The following is a 19054-nucleotide window of genomic DNA, read 5'->3' on the forward strand; positions in this document are numbered from 1 at the left end:
TGTTTTATTACTTAATTAGAATAGACGACAATGTTATATAGTTTTATTCTGCATTGATACTTCTCTAAACATTACGCTAAAAAAAAAATATCCTTTAGGGTGCCATTGTTGTTCTGTCACCTCCAGATACTAAATACAAGAAGACACAAATAGCTTCCGAACACTAACTTGGGGTGTTACCCATAATGCACTTTAAGATAGCTAATGATACTATGTCCTCTGACCTGGGTATACATACACCACCACAGCCCCAGGCATGGTCAACATATGTGTCTGTGGGTGTGTTTTGAGATACATTCATCATAATTGGTTGGAAAGGTTTGTGCTGCAGGGCCTGTGGTGACTCTCACACACATCAGTGGCTCTATCTCTGCCAATCAGCTCATAGATAAACTCAGGTACACACCACTGGACAAACACTGATAAGAATGAGCAATCTTCTCCCACAGTCGTACACACGAAACACATTTTTACACGCACAAACAGGTTGAAATGGAAGAAATACAACCACAGTCTTAATGATATGATCAAAACATGTCATTTTGAGCAGTCTGTGCTTTTGCAATCGTTTTAGATGGAAAAACACAACACAGGCACAACGCAAACATCCATCATATCTTTCTAAATATTTGAAGTGTGTATTTATGTCTATATAGTCAGTAAGAAGCAGCTTGAGGGGATAAAACTCTTTCCCTATACGCAATCGGTTTTAGTGACGTTAGCAGACACTTCAATTAAACATCGCTCCAGTCTCAATCCTAAGGGCAATTAACCATTCTATCTTTAGAAACCCTTCCTACCACACACTCACACACATATCCCAGGCTTATAAATGGCCTGAAAAGCTGTCAAATTAATGAAGAGTGACTGAATGAAGCGTGGAGCATCTTTGAACTGCAGCCACTGTGACTAATAGAATTGGTGAGCCCTCTTTTGTGTCTCATGCCTCCGCCAAGGGAAAAGCCTCTAAACCCTTTCCCGGCAATCCTCAGGGAGCTCCTTCATACACTAATCAGCATGTTTTATGTATTATTTAAAATGCATTAGCTTGGCTGAATGTGCTAATAACTGGCTCATCTAGAGCAGAGACACTTCAGCACTTAATAGAAGGAGCAGGGCGACCATGGGAGGGTATGTCACATTTAAGATGCGTAAGTTTAAGGTGCGCAGAAAGATCTGGAGAGCACTGGCACGACGTTATATGATGTAGACAGTGATGCCGGAAAGAGCTTTAGAGTGGGTGGGTTATGATGTCACTATATAAAACGACTGAGCTCATTAAATATTAACAAGTGCAACAAGTGCAAATAGCCCGCCTTGTTGGTAGAAGCTATTTACACTCACTCCGCCCACCAATGTCTGGTTGGGCAAGACAAAACTACAAAAAACTCATTCTGCTCCCTTTTCCCATCGCATATCAGATTGGAAAAGCATTTATTTTCAATAAATGTGAAGAAAATATGTGAAAAGTGGAATTAAAGTGCCTAACGGTTATTTAATATTAAAGTGTTTATTGGATAGGGTTAGGGGTAGGTGTAGGGAGTGCTTCATTGTCCTAATAAGGCGGCATTTATTTAATACATTGTATAATTTACGCTCAATATGTTATTGCATACTGTTTTATAATGTACTAAAATACTGTATTTACTGTATTTAAAACTACTATTTACACTTGTTGCAAAGAAAATACTGCTATTTTTACATAGTGTAAATAGAATCTATCACTATTTTCACTTAGTGTAAATACCATATTATATTGTTATAAATAAAAAATATTTATAACAATATATATATATATATATATATATATATATATATATATATTTATTAGGAAATATTATATTGCCTAATATTAATAAGTTGCATAGTTGCTCAGTAATTTCTAGTCATGTTACCAAACCTTTGCCATGGTACTTTTTATGAATTGATTACCCGTGCCAATATGTTTGCATGGGCTTGTAGCCATTTATTGTGGATTTGACATTTTGATATTTAAGATTCAATTTTATGTTCACTGAGATATTTTTGTATAACATTTTTTATTATTAAGTGATAAGTTAACCAAAAAGTTAAATTTTGACATTGTATCATCAAAAATCCCCCTGAGTTGCATGCATGCACTTAAAATGCTGACTGACTGCATCAGTTAAATGCTGCGGCAATTTAGTAGGTCATAAAATAAAGAGCTTGTAAGATTTTTTTTTTTTTTTTTAAACAGGGTCCAAAAGCTTTCAATTCCTGTTTCTCACCTTTAGATCAAGACTAGTAGGTGTCACAAATTAAATATCTGTCAGACTTTAAGGATAAACAACCACATGGACTCTCTACTATCAGGGTTCTTTATAAGTCTAGACTGATCATACTCATCTGCACACTTCAGATGATTGACTGATTGATTGACTGACTGAGACAGGGTTTCAGAAGATATGTGTGAATGACAGCACACTCCTTTACATCCCTTTCAACTCGCTGAGTCTGCCAGATCATTACTGTCAAAGCCTGTAGGCTCAGTCCTAGTGTCATGCATGTTCACTTCCCCTATAGGAACCTGTCAGGATTGCACCTCTACTGCAATGTTGGGGAATATCAAACTAAAAGTAGCAATTATAGGAACTTTAACTACATTTTTCATTAGCATCACAGTAGCTCAGCTGTTAAGTAATGAGTTTATTTTACCAACAGATGAAAATGCTACATCAGTGTTTTGACAAAAATTTCCTCTCTCATGCTCTATAAAGCATTTTGAATTCCAATGAATTTTGCTGAATAGTTCAAATTTAATGAATTTAAATTAAATCATCTTTTTTTTTTTTTTTACTAATTCACAGATTCATTTGAGCCACAAAATGGCAATACAATATTTTAATATTTTGAATAATTTGACAAAATAATATACATGACTGCTTAAAAGTTTCTGCTTAAATGAGACAGAAAACTGCCTCCAAATCCCCAGACGCAGGTTAATCCACCTGGCTGCTGATGTAGTCTACGCCATAATGCACGCTGGGAGTTTGTGATCTGTTATTTTATTAAAAGTGTTAGTAATGCTTAAAAATTTTTTTTTAATAATTCATAATTCTTGAATTAATTAATTGTTACAACAGTTAATTGTTGTAAATAATTAATAATTCACCAATCATGCATTAAATTAATCTAAATATCTTTATATCATTTTACAAAAGATTTTATTTCAAAGAAATGCTGTTCTTTTAAATTTCTTTAAAAAAAAAAAAAACATGTCACGGTTTACGCAAATATTATAAGCAGCACAACCGTTTTCAGCTTTGATAATAAGAAATGTTTCTTAATTTCCAAATCAGCATAATAGAATGATTTCTGAAGGGTCATGTGACACTGAATACTGGAGTAATAATGCTGAAAATTCAGCTTTGCCAACACAGAAATAAATTTCTACCAGAAAGACTCGGGAGAATTATTTCAACAAATCGTACATTTATTGACAGCTCAGCAAGCTGATAATATACAAAGTCATTTGGCGTAGGCCCCGTCCGTAGTGCATAATCCGAGGGTATCGGATCTGCAATTCCTGCCTGATGACGAAGGCAGGGGCGCAGCCGACCCCCCCGGGAGGTATGGACAGGACCATCCTGGTGGTGGTGGGGAGGATGGGGGTAATCGTCGCTTCAGTATCTGCGAACTCAAACATGTGTAAGTACCGAGCTTTATACAGTGAGCATAAGAATATGATTGGATAGAAGTGAAGGCAATAGGTGACGTAGTAATTGAGTCTTCCCGGCAGAACTTATGCTAAAGCTTTCATTACAATTTAAAATGTAAAACAGTTTTAAGTTAGTAAGTAAAAATATTTCAATTAATTGGTCAATTAATTGCAGCCCTGGTAAGAATAAGAAAAACTATTTAATCTTTAAAAAATATGTCCTGTAAAATGTCTTACCAACCCAAAACTTTTGAATGGTAGTGTACTTAATTATTATTTGTATTAGTTAAATGTTGTTCATCATTGTTTTTAATAAATAAATAACCTTTTTGACAATATTTATTTTCATTAATATTAGTATATTAGTATCTTCATATTATTAATATTACTATTATTAATATTATTTTATCAATTAATTATTAATATATATATATAGAAAGGCAGTGTATAGACATGCATGCATGCGCATTAATGCTAACACAGTAACACACATACACAGACATACACCTGCCTCGGCTGTGATTTTCCTTCATGTTTCTATATATGATCTGGCAGTTAACTGTGTAAACATACTTACAGTTGGGACAATTACACAGCTCCCTCAGAGGCTCGACCACAGCAAGATGCGTTCAGGTCAGAGAGCGAGAAGCTTCACACTGTTTTATGGCTACATGAGTTCCCATTACAGCCCACCGCTTTGTAGTCTTCTCTCCTGTGAATCCCTTGAGGAAAGCAATGGACCATCACGCCTGACGAATTTGATTTGGGCCAGTGAAATGAGTCTCTTTGTTAGCTAAAGTGCATGAGAGCACTCGCAGACAGATGGAGAGCAGAAAAATTCCTAGTGGATTTTCAGACATATAATTAAATGCGATCCCTTTATGCCCATTTCAATGGAAATTTAGGAGGTTTTTTTTTTTTTTTTTTGGAGAATATTCCTTAAAAGTAGAAATCAAGAAGTCAGGGGCAAATAAATGTAGTTTGCTTGTTAATTTATGTATTCAGTAAAGCACCAAGAAGAACTTAATCAGTTTAGCTCTTAATAAGCACTTAATGTCTTTTAAAATTGAATTAAACATCACTTGACTTCTTCTCTTTGTACTGACACACAGATGTCTGATGATTAATGGTCATAGAGACCGGTAATATTTTGGTGGCACTTTTTTTATCCAGGCTTATTGATCTTTCCAAGAGGATTGTTTAGCACATGACATCACCCCAGCAATATTTCCAGCCCGGCTGTGACAGTACAGAATAACAAACAGCCTAAATGCACACACTGGGATGGGGACAGATGATTCAGGGGAAAAAAGAGCAAATCTTATCTCCTTTCAATCTCTGTCAACAATGTCAAATATCCCCTTTCACCTAGCACAGAAAGCAATGTGAGGAAAACAGAAGCTCTCCTAAGCAACTTCTCCTGCCTTAGACGTCTGATATAATAACTGCTGTTTTCTGAGTTATGAAATTATATAACCTCTGACAAGAGTATATAAACAGTTTCTCTGCAAACTGCCTGGTAATCCATATAGCATAGTTTTCGAAACCTTATAGCAGAGAGTCTGAGTGCAGATGCCAGCAGTCTTAGAAAGCGTCTTTCTCCACAGTATGTTGTAGCACAATTGCTCTTGCAGTAGTTTATGGTAATGACAGGGCTGATAAGGAATACATAATGCTATGCTTTAACTTACTATGAAATAAATGCAGTTCAAGTTTTCTCCTTAAGCTCCTTACCTTACCTCAGGCTTGGAAAACTAGCTTTGTAGTTTTCTCACTGCCTTTGCACAGCTTTACCTTCTTCTTTTTTTTTCTAGGTTTTGTGCTTAATGTTTCCACATAGGGACTATATGTATACATTTCCTCGAACAAGATGCTAAATGTGGAGAAGAGATAGAGACCTTTCATAATACTTAAAGGGATAATTCACCTAAAAATGAAAGTGCTGTCATATGTCGCTCCAAACATGAATGACTTTTTTTCTGCTGTCCATACAATAAAAATCAGTGTTGTCCAGCTTTATTTCTGAATCCCATTGACTTTCATTGTATGGACAAAGAAATCTTCTTCAGAATATCTCAGAATATCCAGGTTTGCAGCAACATGAGAGTGAGTAAATGATGACAATTATCATTTTTGGGTGAACTAATCCTTTTAGGATTAGCTGTGGAATAGTTTGTTTGAAAAAGGCTTTACTTGCACATCATAGGTGTAATGAATAAAACCTTTACAATATAAGAATGTTTCGGTCCAAATGCAATGACAGGATGTCCTACCTGCCTGTCAACATATGTATTTCCTTACCTCCGTGCTCCCATCACACGTCATCAGCGCGTTGTAGACAGTCACTGGGCCCTTTAAACAAAGAGCAGTCTTCTTTTTCAGTTCCTCCTGAACCAAAACAAGAGCTTATTGTGCGTTTACACCATGTCATAACCGTAATTACAACATGGCAACCCATGATTACTCAGTTCACGTCCTCAGACTCGGATTTATGCATTTACTGTCAATACCGAAATTAATCTCCAGAAGATTGTTTACTCTCTGTAAGTTGTTTACGTTCATTATTATTGAAATGTTATGTGCTTTGAGACATGAGGTTACTAATGTGCAAACTCTGCTGTGTGCGTTTATGTGTTTTAAAGGAGCCGTGGCTTTGGAGAACAGGATCTAAAGATAGCTAGCCACTATCGCAATTACCTACCCTACCTTTAAGAATGAATTTGCGATGCCTGCAACTGACACATTCAGAGAGGAATCTTGAGACATGTTACTCTATTGCTAAAAACAAACAGCATCTCAGTTCTGAGGTATTGAGATTGTTATATATGAATCATCAACTTCACAGGACTAATGTCCCTATGGATTCTCAAGTGTTGGAGTGATGAGAAGGAAAAAAAAGATTAGAACATGTGAGCTTCCGTACCCCACAGCTAGCCTGGGCAAATAAACTTGCATACAAATATTCAGATGGCATAACTGAGTCACAAAACTACTAAAATAAACCTATAGGACATATCAAACAAAAGCGAGCCCATATGGCTTGAAATTATGACTCAACTGCTATTAAGTGGCAATTTATTCAAAAGTTAGGTGGGTTGGGACTGCAGGCAGCCTTTTCTGCTATTTTATCTGAATAACAAAATGGGCTGCTGAGCGTTTTATGAGCTGATCTGTTTTGTTTTCCCTCTCTTTCCTCCACAAGCCCTTTTGTGTAGTCTATTCACTTTTCCCCCGTTAGAAACCAGGCTTCTTCTCAGTGCAAGTCCAAGGACCATTTTTCAATTCATTCTCGCTGCTGTGAAACAAAAAAGGAGAAAATAGTGTCACTTGGCTGGTTGGTTGCCATGCCAACACCAAGAAATCAGCAATTTTTTGTACATTATGAATTGAGTCATTTTAATGGCATATTGGTAGTGTAGCTTCTCTTTTGCAATTGACCTATTTGTCAAAGTGTTTGTGCTTTTGTTCATTAACGCCCACTCTGACAGCACTAATGATGTATTTAGTATGTTTGAACTTGCAAAGTCAGTCACTTGCCAGAGGACAAAGACATTGTAAGATAGTGAATGATAGTACTGTTTATTCATTTGTTAAATATTTATGCTTTTCAGTGACCTGAAGACTGACTCACATCACTCTTTAGCTGTCTGGGTTTTGAGCTGCTAGTAGGCTATATTGCATGTGAGGATGTTGGAGGTGGAGATTTATAGCCTTTTCTCACAGCACTTGATGTAATTAAAGACTTCGGAGTGGCTACAGAAAACAAGAGACTGCAACCGGGCCCATGCGAAAACAAGGATAAATATTGGAAGGGCATTAAATGTAGTCACGCAATGCTGATGTTGTTAACATTAACAATTTGAGAATAAAGTATAATTTGCACGGTTTGACATGATATGATAAGCGATCATTAGATTTAATCAGCGCGATTTACTGCAATGCTATTTTTTTTCCTTAGTTGGTCAGAACAAAAGTGGATGTTACTTGCTTGTTCAGATGACATTTCTTATGTTGGTCATACTTCCAAAAAGTAGAATCTGTGATTCCGAATGACAGTATCCAAACCGGCGCGGTGACTGACAGCCGCACATTCTCCTCAAAACATTGGATTCATCCGCACTGTGCCGTGCTGAGGCACAACCCACACAAAGTTGATAATTCCGCGAATAACTGCAATTGCAGATTTCGAACAGAGATGGTGACAAAGAGGAAAAACTACGGACTGCAGCTTTAAAGGAATAGTTATCTTAAAAAATTAAATTGTCATTGTTTACTTCATGAAGATTCATTTGTGTAGAATGTTCTGACAATTTTTTTTCCATATAATGAAAGTGAATCAGGACAGTGACTGTCGACCTCTAATTTTTTTTAAAAAGCACCACAGAATCATATAAGTGGTTCAAATGACTCACCTGTTATATTCAACATTTTCAGAAGTCATCATTTTTGTGAGAAAGACCGGAATATAAGCCATTATTTACTGATGATCTTCTGCTCCAGTGGGCTGATAACCACTGCAACTGGATCATTGAGTTGAACTTGAGAACTGAATCAGTCCGATTCGTGACCGAGTCATTCAAGTCATTTTTGTGAATTGTACCAGCAGATTCATTGAAAAGAATGATTGGTTCACAAATCAGACATCGCTTCTTCTTTAAGAAACTCTTATGAACATGTCAAGGAAATCTAGGGAGAGTTTCTATAATGACAAACTTAATATTCAACAATAAAATTGACTTGACTGCACTGACACTATTGGATGAGAACTGAACTGAGCTGGATGATGACATCACTGTTTTCTGCAGAACTGCTTTATAGATGAAATGAACTAATAATTGATGATCTTTACAATGGAACTGAATCAAAACTGAACTGACTTCAGATGAACAATGACACATTTTTCTTTTACAGCTGCTGTGCAGCCGAAATGAACTGTTTGCATCACTGAATTATTTTCCTGTTATCACTGTAAAGCTACTTTGAAACAATCTGTATTGTAAAAAGTGCTGCTTGACTTGACTTAATGGCAAAGCTTCAGAATGACAGAACATACATTTTTGGTTTTTAGTTCAGTTATACTCAGCTGGTACTCTGATTGTTGCCCCATAGTATATGCCCATAACAAGTTAAACGTTTGATGTTTCTCAAAGGTGCTCAAGTCGTTGCCTAGAATCGAAGGTCGTCCCGGGGCTTCACTTCCACCGATGGATTTTGAGGCTCTTGAGTCTGGTCTACGAGCAGCATATGGTGATGAAATCACCCCTGAAGATGTGATGTCAGCAGCCATGTACCCCAAAGTCTTCCAGGAGTTTAAAGAGTTCACATCAAACTTCGGGCCAGTGGACTGCCTTAACACTCGCCTGTTTCTGGACGGCCCCAAAATCGCAGAAGAGTTTCAGGTACGTTTCTATTACACTGTGATACGTGAGGACATGCTGCGACTCACAGCAATTACATCGATTGACTTAATTTCCTTATCACTATGCTCATTCCTTCTTACTAAATTTTCAACTATATTTTATTCTGTTAAATTTATAACACCATGGGATGTAAGTGTGACCTTCTAAACTTTACACTGACTGCGCTCTTGCTGAGAGATTTGCTAAATTAGATTTCCTTGTGTCCTCAACTAGCCTCCAAGTTTATTAGCACACTTTATTGCAACAGTGGTTGTAAAATTGATTAGCATAGTAAGATTGAATTGCACTTTTGTGTTCAAAATATGTTGCTTTAAACATCTAGACTCTCTTTCTGAAGGTGCTGTGAAGTCAGATAAACAATAAATTATATTTTACACCTCTAATTTAACTGAGAGTTTGACTTTGTAAAGGTCAATGAGTGCAGGTTTTTTAGCTTAATCCATGCTAGCTCCTAAATAATCTCAAACTGGTACAGCTGTATCTCTATCTAGATGAGCCCTGAGGTGTTTCTAAATGTGTTGATTGGAGCTTAGCCGTGTGTTTGGCATCTAAAACCCCGTTATGAGTTAAGTGGGTGTTACCTGGCAGCCATAAATGTGTCTCGGAGTCCTACTGCAGGCACCACGAGAACTGAGAGCACCAGATGCAGGACTTGCATAGCTGATCACGCTCCGAGACAGACCGAGAGCCAGCCAGGAATCAAACTCACCTACAAAGTCGTTTTAATTTGAAAAAAGCACCAAATCTGTTAGATTGCTTGCATCTCTTAATCATCTGCTGGCCTTATTCTTCAAACCAGGTTTCTACTCTTTCAAAATGAACCAGATTTTCCTCGGTTGTTATGCGTAATCGTAAATTTCTCAGGGACTGAAGTTATTTGGCGGCGTGTTTCTCCACCCAGTCGTGCTGTCCAAATGGGATGTTAGTCGTGGCTGATTAGCGTAGATTAGCATGAGCTATATTAAGCTGTCACTGAGGCAAATGCAAGCACACCCCAAAATAGCATCCCCTCCACAGCCAAACAGCACATGGTACAGACCTAATGCCTCCCAGAGGCCTGAGCTAATCACTCATCCCTTAATCTGCCTTAATTCCAAAAGGTTTTTTTTTTTTATTGGCCTATTGTGCCCCAATCTGGTTTTGGTGTGTGTTTTTTTTTTTTTTTTTTTTTTTTTTTTAAGCTCAATCGCAGCTTTTCATTTCTCATACCTAGCTCTTCAATGTGTCTTTATATGTGTCTGGCTCTTTCCTCTCACAGGTTGAGTTAGAGAGAGGGAAAACGCTGCACATCAAAGCCTTGGCCTTGGGTGACTTGAACAAGTCTGGTCAGAGAGAAGTGTTTTTTGAACTCAACGGCCAGCTGCGTTCAGTCTTGGTCAAGGATACGGCAGCAATGAAGGTAACTGTTTGCTGTTTATTTTATTCCCTAGATTGGTTTGTTTCATCACTGAAAAGCAATTATCCTGACGCAAACAGTACACTCAATCATTCAGACATGTTTTGCCAATGTTCCATTTTCTCTCTCGAGGTGTGAATAATTTCTGTCATAAGCTAAAAATGATCTTGCTCTTGCTGTCATAGGCGTTTATCACTTAGAGGCAAAGGTGTTAAAAACATCTTTTAAATTATTAGGGCGTACAATGTATAGCTGCGTTCCATTTGACAGGGTCCCTACACAGTGTCCACTGCTCCCTACTCCATGAACATGGTGTATCAGTTGAAGTGAACTTCGCTGACAATAATCACTCATGCAAACGTCATCAAACAAAGTTAATGACAGGGCAGATTATGATAAAGCATAAATAGATATTATAAATTACTTTCGAATTTAAAAAATATAAAATACATATACACAAACATACAATACATATACAAAACACACATTATGTATTTGATGTAATATAATCAAAACTTAGGCTATATGTTTGTATAGCCTTCTTGAATGACTTGCGGCAATTAATAGACTATTAACAGATTTTAAGCAGTTCTAACTGTAATGCTATATGAAAATAAATTATGATTTGATTAACTGTGTAAAGGTGTTCTTAATCCATGGTCTGGGTCTTATCTCGTGCGCTTTGACCACTTTCTTTTCCACGCTCAGCCGCATAGTAAACACTCCTGACTTAAATGAAGTAGCCTAAAATAAAAAATGACCGAGCCTCATCCTCTTCTCAACACTTTTACTTTGTCATGCTTATTCATGCAATAGAATATGCAAATGTAACATCCATCGCCATAACCATTCATAAATACTCTAGTTTGTATAATAATAACAAAATGTATAAATAGGCTACTTAAAACACATGCGTAAATTCATCCATCGCAGAGCCGTTTAAAAACTCTTTCAACGGCTCTGCTCCATCCTTAGTTCTGACTGGTTGGGTGATTTTCGCTCTCCAATTCCTGTGAAGTGATGTATCGATGTTCCCTTATTCCATATGCCCTATGCCATTCGCAATTCCCTTCGAACTGGACATGTTTGCTCCCTTCGGATTGGAATCTCACTTAAGATGGTGAAATACCCTGTGAAGTCCACTTCGCAGTCCACTTACGGTCGAATGGAATGCTCCTTATGTTTTCATTACAAGTCAATAGTTCTGTGTGGAAACTTTGTCAGCCATGGACACAGCAATGTAACTGCACCACACTGCTTGTAAAAATATAATTTGGCGGATTATAGCATGATTTGACTAAACTGAAGTTCTCACTTTCATTGCCCACACATAAAACACATCATGTTTAAGATGATTCATTACAAGATATTCTTTCTGGTAAAAAAAAAACATTCATATAGTCTGTCCTACTCTGGAAGATGGTTTCTACCCTCTGTAAATACTCTTTTGGTTTATTATTCTTAGTCTTGTTTGGCAGACAGAGGATGGTCCAAACACATAGTGTCTTCAGTCACAGATAAGTCAGAGTGATGACACTTGCTTAACATATGCTCAATAGAGCTCGCCTTCTGCCTCAACACAATTAGCAAGAACATTTCTCCTCATGTCACATGAAGTTAATTTTTGCAGGTCCAACATTTTTCTTCTGCTGTCTGAATTGTGTATGCCTTTGAAATGAAAAATAAATCTGATTTATCTCTAGGCTATTAGTTAAACGTTTAACATGAATGACAGATACTAACACTGTCACTGGTTTCTGCCTTATTCATCATAGCTGTGAAGTTAGGGGAACAATCGTTTTTTGGTGTGTTCGCACTGCAGGAACTAGGAACGATTTTAGTTCTATGAACTCCTTTTGGAGGAACTAATTTAGCTCCTATTTCAGAGTAGGGTCTAAACCAGCACTATAGGAGCTACCAGTGACGTTAGTGTACACCGATTGGCCGAACGCATGCAAAACACCAGCACCCACCATTTTTTTAAAAAGCTGTATAAACACACAGAGATTATTCCGTATATATTTACTCCCCAAACTAATTCTACGAACATGAAAAACAGTGATAGATGGGCCTCAGTGATGGATTAGCCTCTTAACCTTTGCGCTAAGGAGAAAAATTTAGAGGGGACCAAGAGAAACATGATTAGGCCTATGTATTTCTGCTCAGCTAACAACACTGCACATCAACCACATGGCATACGCTAATACCTTTTCATATACCGTCTCCTTTCAATGTGTAACAGTTCTATCTAATAACGTATTATTGGACTATTATTATTATCAGGACTGTTAGACAGATCATAAACTAATGAACACGGAGAATGCGAGCACTGTGAGCTCAGGTTCTGGCTGGCGTTCTTAGCGCCATCAAAATAAAAGTCACAACAACAAGCGCGGCTTACGTCACTTCAGAGTTCCTACTGGCGGTGCGAATGAAACCTGGAAAATGTTCCTAGGGGAACCATTAGTCACTACACTGCACAGAAGCCCCTTATATATATATATATATAAATTAAATAACATTAGAAATAGTATATACAGTTTTATGGCCAAGTTTGGGCACCCCTCTGAGGTTGCATGATAATTTTCTCTGTCTTTTTTTTAAATATCGTTGTGATATGCCATTCAGTTTCTAGAGAAAGCTGGATAATGTGATGTTTTTCAGACAAAACTTCTTAGTGTAGCAGTATTGAGTTGTATGAAATAAAATCAAATGTGAAAAATAGGCTGTGCAAAAGTTTGGCCACCCTTTCAATTGTGTTGATTTGAATACCTGTAGTCACTAAATGCTGATTGATTGCAACACATAATTAATTGAATTAGCTCAATGACCAGTAGACTGATAATACAGGTGCAACCAATCCTGAAAAAGGACATTCAAGGTAGCTAATTGCTAGTTGTGTTTCTCTTTGATTCTCTACTGGAAAGTAGCAACATGGGAACCTCAAAAGAACTCTCTATTGACTTAAAAACTAGGATAATTCATCAATATGAATTAGAAGAAGGGTCCAAAAAGTTATCACAAAGGTTTAAGGTGTCTGTCTCCACAGTCAGAAATATAGTTAGTAAATGGAGGGCCACAGGAACAGTCCTTGTGAAGGAAAGATGTGGTAGGCTAAGAAAAATATCTGAAAGGCAAAGACGAAGAATGGTTAGAATGGCCACAGACAAACCACAGACCACCTCCATGGAGCTCCAAGAACATCTTGCTGCTGATGGTGTCATTGTACATTGTTCCACTGTCCAGCGCACTTTGCACAAGGAACAGCTCAATGGAAGGGTGATGCGGAAAAAGCCTTTTCTGCGTACTGCCAACAAGCAGAGTCGTTTGAGGTATGCAAAGGCTCATCTGGACAAGCCAGAAATATTTTGGAATAATGTGCTGTGGACAGATGAAACTAAGCGCTTTGTTTGGCGGATAAAGAACACAGCGTTCCAGGAGAAGAACCTGCTCCCTACTGTAAACTTTGGTGGAGGGTCCATCATGCTATGGGGCTCTGTGGCAAGTACAGGTACTGGAAACCTTGTCAAAGTTGAGGGTCGCATGGATTCCACCCAGTATCAGCAGATTCTTAAGAACAATGTTCAAGAATCAGTCAAGAGGTCGAAGTTACGCCGGGGTTGGTTGTTTCAGCAGGACAATGATCCAAAGCATTGTTCCAAATCTACCAAGGAATTCATGCACAGACCCAGATACAGTGTTCTAGAATGGCCATCACAGTCCCCAGACTTGAACATCATCGGAAATCTATGGAATGATTTGAAGCGGACTGTCCACACTCGGAAACCATCAAACCTGACTGAACTGGAGACATTTTGCAAGGAAGAATGGTCCAAAATTCCTGCAGCCAGAATTCAGGGACTTATCAGTGGCTATAAGAAGCGACTACAGGCTGTTATTTCAGCAAAAGGAGGCTAAATATTGATGTGGTAATTCCATTGGGGTGCCCAAATTTTTGGACCTGTCTGTTTTTGTTATGACTCACATTGTGTTGTTTCTGTTGATTCAATAAATGTTATTTCAGAACTGAAATCTTACTGTTTCCATAAGGTATAAATTATATCCAAATGAAGTTGCTGCTTCGAAAGCCCAGCAGATTTTAAACTGAAATTTTGATCATTATCAGGGATGCCCAAACTTTAGCATAAAACTGTATATATATATATATGTATGTTATTTATGTTATTTACGCTAAAAAGTATAATTATTTTTTCCAGAGTTCGAGGTCGTTAAGATTTCAAGGTTTTGAAAGAAGTCTCTTTTGATCAACAAGGCTGCATTTATTTGATCAAAAATACAATAATATTGTGAAATAATATCAAGATTTCAAATACTTTTAGCACAGTTTAATTAGTAGTCTATTAAAAATATATATATTACTAAAGCAGAAACATTATATGTTTGAGGCGTGCACAAATTCATTATGATCTTTCTAATTGTCAACATTTTAACAGTCCATTTAATCATGTTTCTCATAGCAGAAGATGACTGGTAGTTTGGAAATAGTTGTGAGGGAAAATGTGTCAAATATTTCATTGCCTCTGGTCTCTCCTGTAATCGTCTCATTCTGTTTTCTGCTTCGCCAGGAGATGCACTTTCACCCTAAAGCCTTGAAAGACGTGCGGGGACAGGTTGGAGCTCCCATGCCCGGGAAAGTGGTGGAAGTAAAGGTGAAGCCAGGCCAGAAAGTGGAGAAAGGTCAGCCTCTCTGCGTACTCAGCGCTATGAAGATGGAGACCGTCGTCAACTCGCCAATCTCAGGCATAATATCCAAGGTGCATGTCAATGCCGACAGCAGCCTGGAAGGGGATGACCTCATCCTGGAAATAACTGAATAAAATGTAAAAGCTACGGAGGTTAAAGGTTGCTTTTCCAGAATTCATTTTTAGACTGATCTTGTAATTTGGTGGATTGTTGGAATTGTGATTGCTGATGATTCTAACGTGGTGTAAAACTCTCCTGAGCTTTCAGAGTCAGAATCATTTTTTGGCTGTTGTTTGATTCAAAATACAAGGATATAGATGAAGCATTTATAGCCTGTAACCAGAAACAACAGAAGCCTTTTGTAATTCACTTTTTGGTATTCAGTTATCGCTCTGTTAATACACAGAGGACACTGAATGTACTTACAGCCTTGAGGAAAGGAGGACACATGACACCGACATTACAGACAGATCATTCCAGTTTTAGTATTATTTTTAAAGTCAATTAATAACATATTAAAATGAACACGAGTCATTATAAATCCAGATGACAATAACATAACTGAATTTAAATGTGTGCGTGCATGTGTGTGTGAGAGAGAGAGAAACACTGCAAGTTGTAAGTTTGAAGAGGAACAGCAGTTTCATATTAATGTCATGTTAGTGGAGCGTAAAATCAATTTTAAAATGTCTGAAATATTAATACCAGCAACTATTCTAGTACATGCGCATTAAGCACAGTGTCGTCATGATAACATCATACTGCAGATCTTGCCAAAAGCAATAAAGTTGATTAATCATGAACACATAAGATATTCAGATGTATATAATAATCAACAATTGAAGATTCAAAACCAGACATTATTTTGGACTAGCTCATTATGAGGAATGTGAATGTAGCTAATGTACTGTGGTAAATGTGTTACTATAATGCTTTTGAAAGTTACTGCACTACAAATTCCTCTTTTAATCACTCTATCACCTTTGCACCACGGGAGCTCTAAGGAATGCGCTTCCACTGTAAGTGAACTGCAAGTCATTACATAAGCAATAATGAAGTAAACAAATGCAAAACATATGTCTGTGGGGCAGCAAATAGAAGCTTCATTTTACAAATACTCCTACAAAATGTTTTGTAAATGTAATTGTGTAATATGTTTGCATAAATCCCAGTTAAAGCTCAAACAATGTGTTTTTCTCATTCAGCAGAATGCGTTTTAAAACATTCCATATTTGAATGCTGTAGAAAAGGAGACCGTAATTATGGGTAACCGTTGATGCACCTTTAATAATGGAAAAGTCTTCAGTCTGTTATTAATGATATGCTGCACAAGATAGTTCATACTTGACCTTGAAATAAGCCTTGATTGTAGTTTCATATAGAAATCTCACTGTGACATTTCGAGGTGGATACATAGTGAAAATGGGATTCACAAAAGAAAATCTGGATTTTTTTTACAGCAATATAGGGTCATAATACAAAGGTTCATACTGATTGAAAAGTTGATGTAGTCTGAAGAGATCAAAGGACGAGGGTGATTGTTTATTGCGCTTTTGGATGCATTCAGTTTTTCTGATTGAATCTTGCTTGCTTATCAACGGCATACTGCAGAGAGATTCCACAATTTGCAATAAATCATATGACTTGCACATGCTTTTAGAGGAAGTGTGTGAATGAGCCTCTGCAAAAAGTGTTCATATATGTTTTCGTGTGTATAAAAGCCAGAGATGCATAGATGCATAGACAACCCACGTGTTACCAGGGATACCAAAAGATACATGAAGAAAAAAAATGAACTAATGTTCATTGAAGCTGCTCAATTAAAGCTGTTTTTTAAATGCCGCTGTTTGGCAGGTTCTGCCATGTTCTGAGGTTTACAAAAGAAATGCTCAACCAATAAGAACCTGTAAGGTTATCTTGTGGGTTTGATGAAGAATGTTTCTGTTGAACTAACAGGACTACAATTATTATTTATACAGAGCAAACTTCATAATTATATTCTATCATCATTACAACTATTGCCTTTTCTTTTTGTCCTTTGGAAATAATTACTGTTAAATTTGTGATTCATAGTAAACTCAAATTCTGTACGTGGGCGGATAACTGAGAACATTAGCAATTCAGTCCTTAAGTCTTTCAGTTGAGGATTTCTTTATTGAAGCTGAAGAATTAAAGCTCCATACATATTGGTTTAATCATTTAATTAGTTGTAAAAGGGAATGTTTTGTCTTTGTATGTCTGTTAACTATGTATGTTGATGCAGTTCAGTTGAAATCGTACGTTGTATTTACATGATTATAAGAATGTTTATTTTGTCGTTTTGTTTCCTTTTCCTCCATTTTAAACTGTCTACGGTTGTTGCTTTGTAGTAATCATATTAGAGATATGTTCAACAAAGATTGAAAAGAAATCAATAAATTAAATAATTACAAGATAAAATATCTCACATGTTGATCTCTTTACTCACAAATGCACTGAATGAAATGAACTGCTCTTCTAATAAATTGTGATGTGTTAGTGAATTTAATGACCTAGTGTACTCGCTGTACTGTCGGCCATTGTACAAAGACTATGTCAAAGGTTTTTTCACAACACATTATTTTTAGGTACATCATTGAATATATCATTGAAAATGTTAAAGGTAGGGTAGGCAACTTCAGAGAGGCTAGCAATAGCAAGTTAGCATTGAAAGCATGAGATCCCACCCTCCCTTCAGAGCGTCTCAAAAGCCACGGCTCCTCCAAAAGACATAAACACGCACAGCCAGAGCAGAGTCTGCAAAGCGTCACGATATGAGAGACGGCGTTAAATTACCTCATGTCTCAAAGCACATAACATTACAATAATAACAGGGCTGCCAACTCTCAAGCATTCAGCGAGAGACTCACGCAATTGACACTTTTCACACGCTCTCGTGCCACACATCCATTTTCTCAGGCAGAGAAAAAGTAAAACAGCTGGAGATCGAACAATATCCCAGGAAAGCTATTTAATGACCATAGCACGTTAGCTGGCTAGAAAAATGAGCTAAAGAGGGGAGTATTTTGCTAAATATGTGCACTGTATTACATATTTTTTATATTTTTATTTGTATCATTAAAATATTATAACGTTATTACAATAAAAACCGCATTATATTTCATTTGATTTGTTATTTTTAACCTTTAAAAATAATACTATAGCTGACGGCTCTCTGTATGTTTACATCATTAGGGGGGATATTTTATTTTTCTTGAAAAAACTGTACATGTATCATCTGTACCTAATATTTATCCAAATGAATCGATATTGAATCAAGATCGGAATCAAATCACAAGGACTGAATTGTGACACTTATGTCAAGCAACAATAAAAAAGTAGCCTGTCATTGTATCATGTAAACATTGTAACATGTTGTCACTAAACTTAATAAAATTCTGTTTAGTTACCAAATGTTTTGACAATCACAATACACTTATTGTAATGCAGGGTTTTGTTTTTACATCTGATACAGCTGATGTAGGTGATGTCTGTGCGAGCAAGATGCATGGAGGTATGGAAAGACAGGTTGACAGGCAGGTAGGACATCCTGTTGGACAAACTTTTTTTTTTTTTTTTTTGGTCCAGAGACTTCCATAGAAGTTATATGTACATTTATATATATATATATATTCAGGATGTGAAGAGATTTACAGCCAGTAGGCTATAACAAAAAAGTGTTTATGACAAACATACCCTACCTTTAATCCAAGGAGAAATGAAGGTGATGATATACAGTATTTACTCAGTATGAAACATCTGCAGAGTAAATATAGTATTTAATATCTAATAAATACTTAAATGTGATATGTATAATCACTGATTCATGCATAATGA

The 19054-nt window shown here is 36.8% G+C and overlaps 1 protein-coding gene across 2 annotated transcripts in view; it reads left to right on the top strand.

The window, feature by feature from the left end:
* Positions 1-18628, top strand: part of pcxb (pyruvate carboxylase b) — a 239641-nt gene extending 221013 nt beyond the window's left edge. Inside the window, exons 19-21 of one of the 2 annotated variants that reach the window (XM_084406108.1) lie at positions 8830-9078; positions 10358-10498; positions 15082-18628. In XM_084406108.1, the coding sequence (XP_084262234.1) occupies positions 8830-9078; positions 10358-10498; positions 15082-15333 (642 nt within the window). In that variant the 3' untranslated portion in view covers positions 15334-18628. The remainder of the gene's footprint in view (positions 1-8829; positions 9079-10357; positions 10499-15081) is intronic. The other variant, XM_084406109.1, reaches the window with a different exon arrangement.
* Positions 18629-19054: the final 426 nt, after the last annotated feature.

Source organism: Rutilus rutilus (genome assembly GCF_951802725.1).
Source record: "Rutilus rutilus genome assembly, chromosome: 3".
Classification (NCBI taxonomy): Eukaryota; Metazoa; Chordata; class Actinopteri; order Cypriniformes; family Leuciscidae; genus Rutilus; species Rutilus rutilus.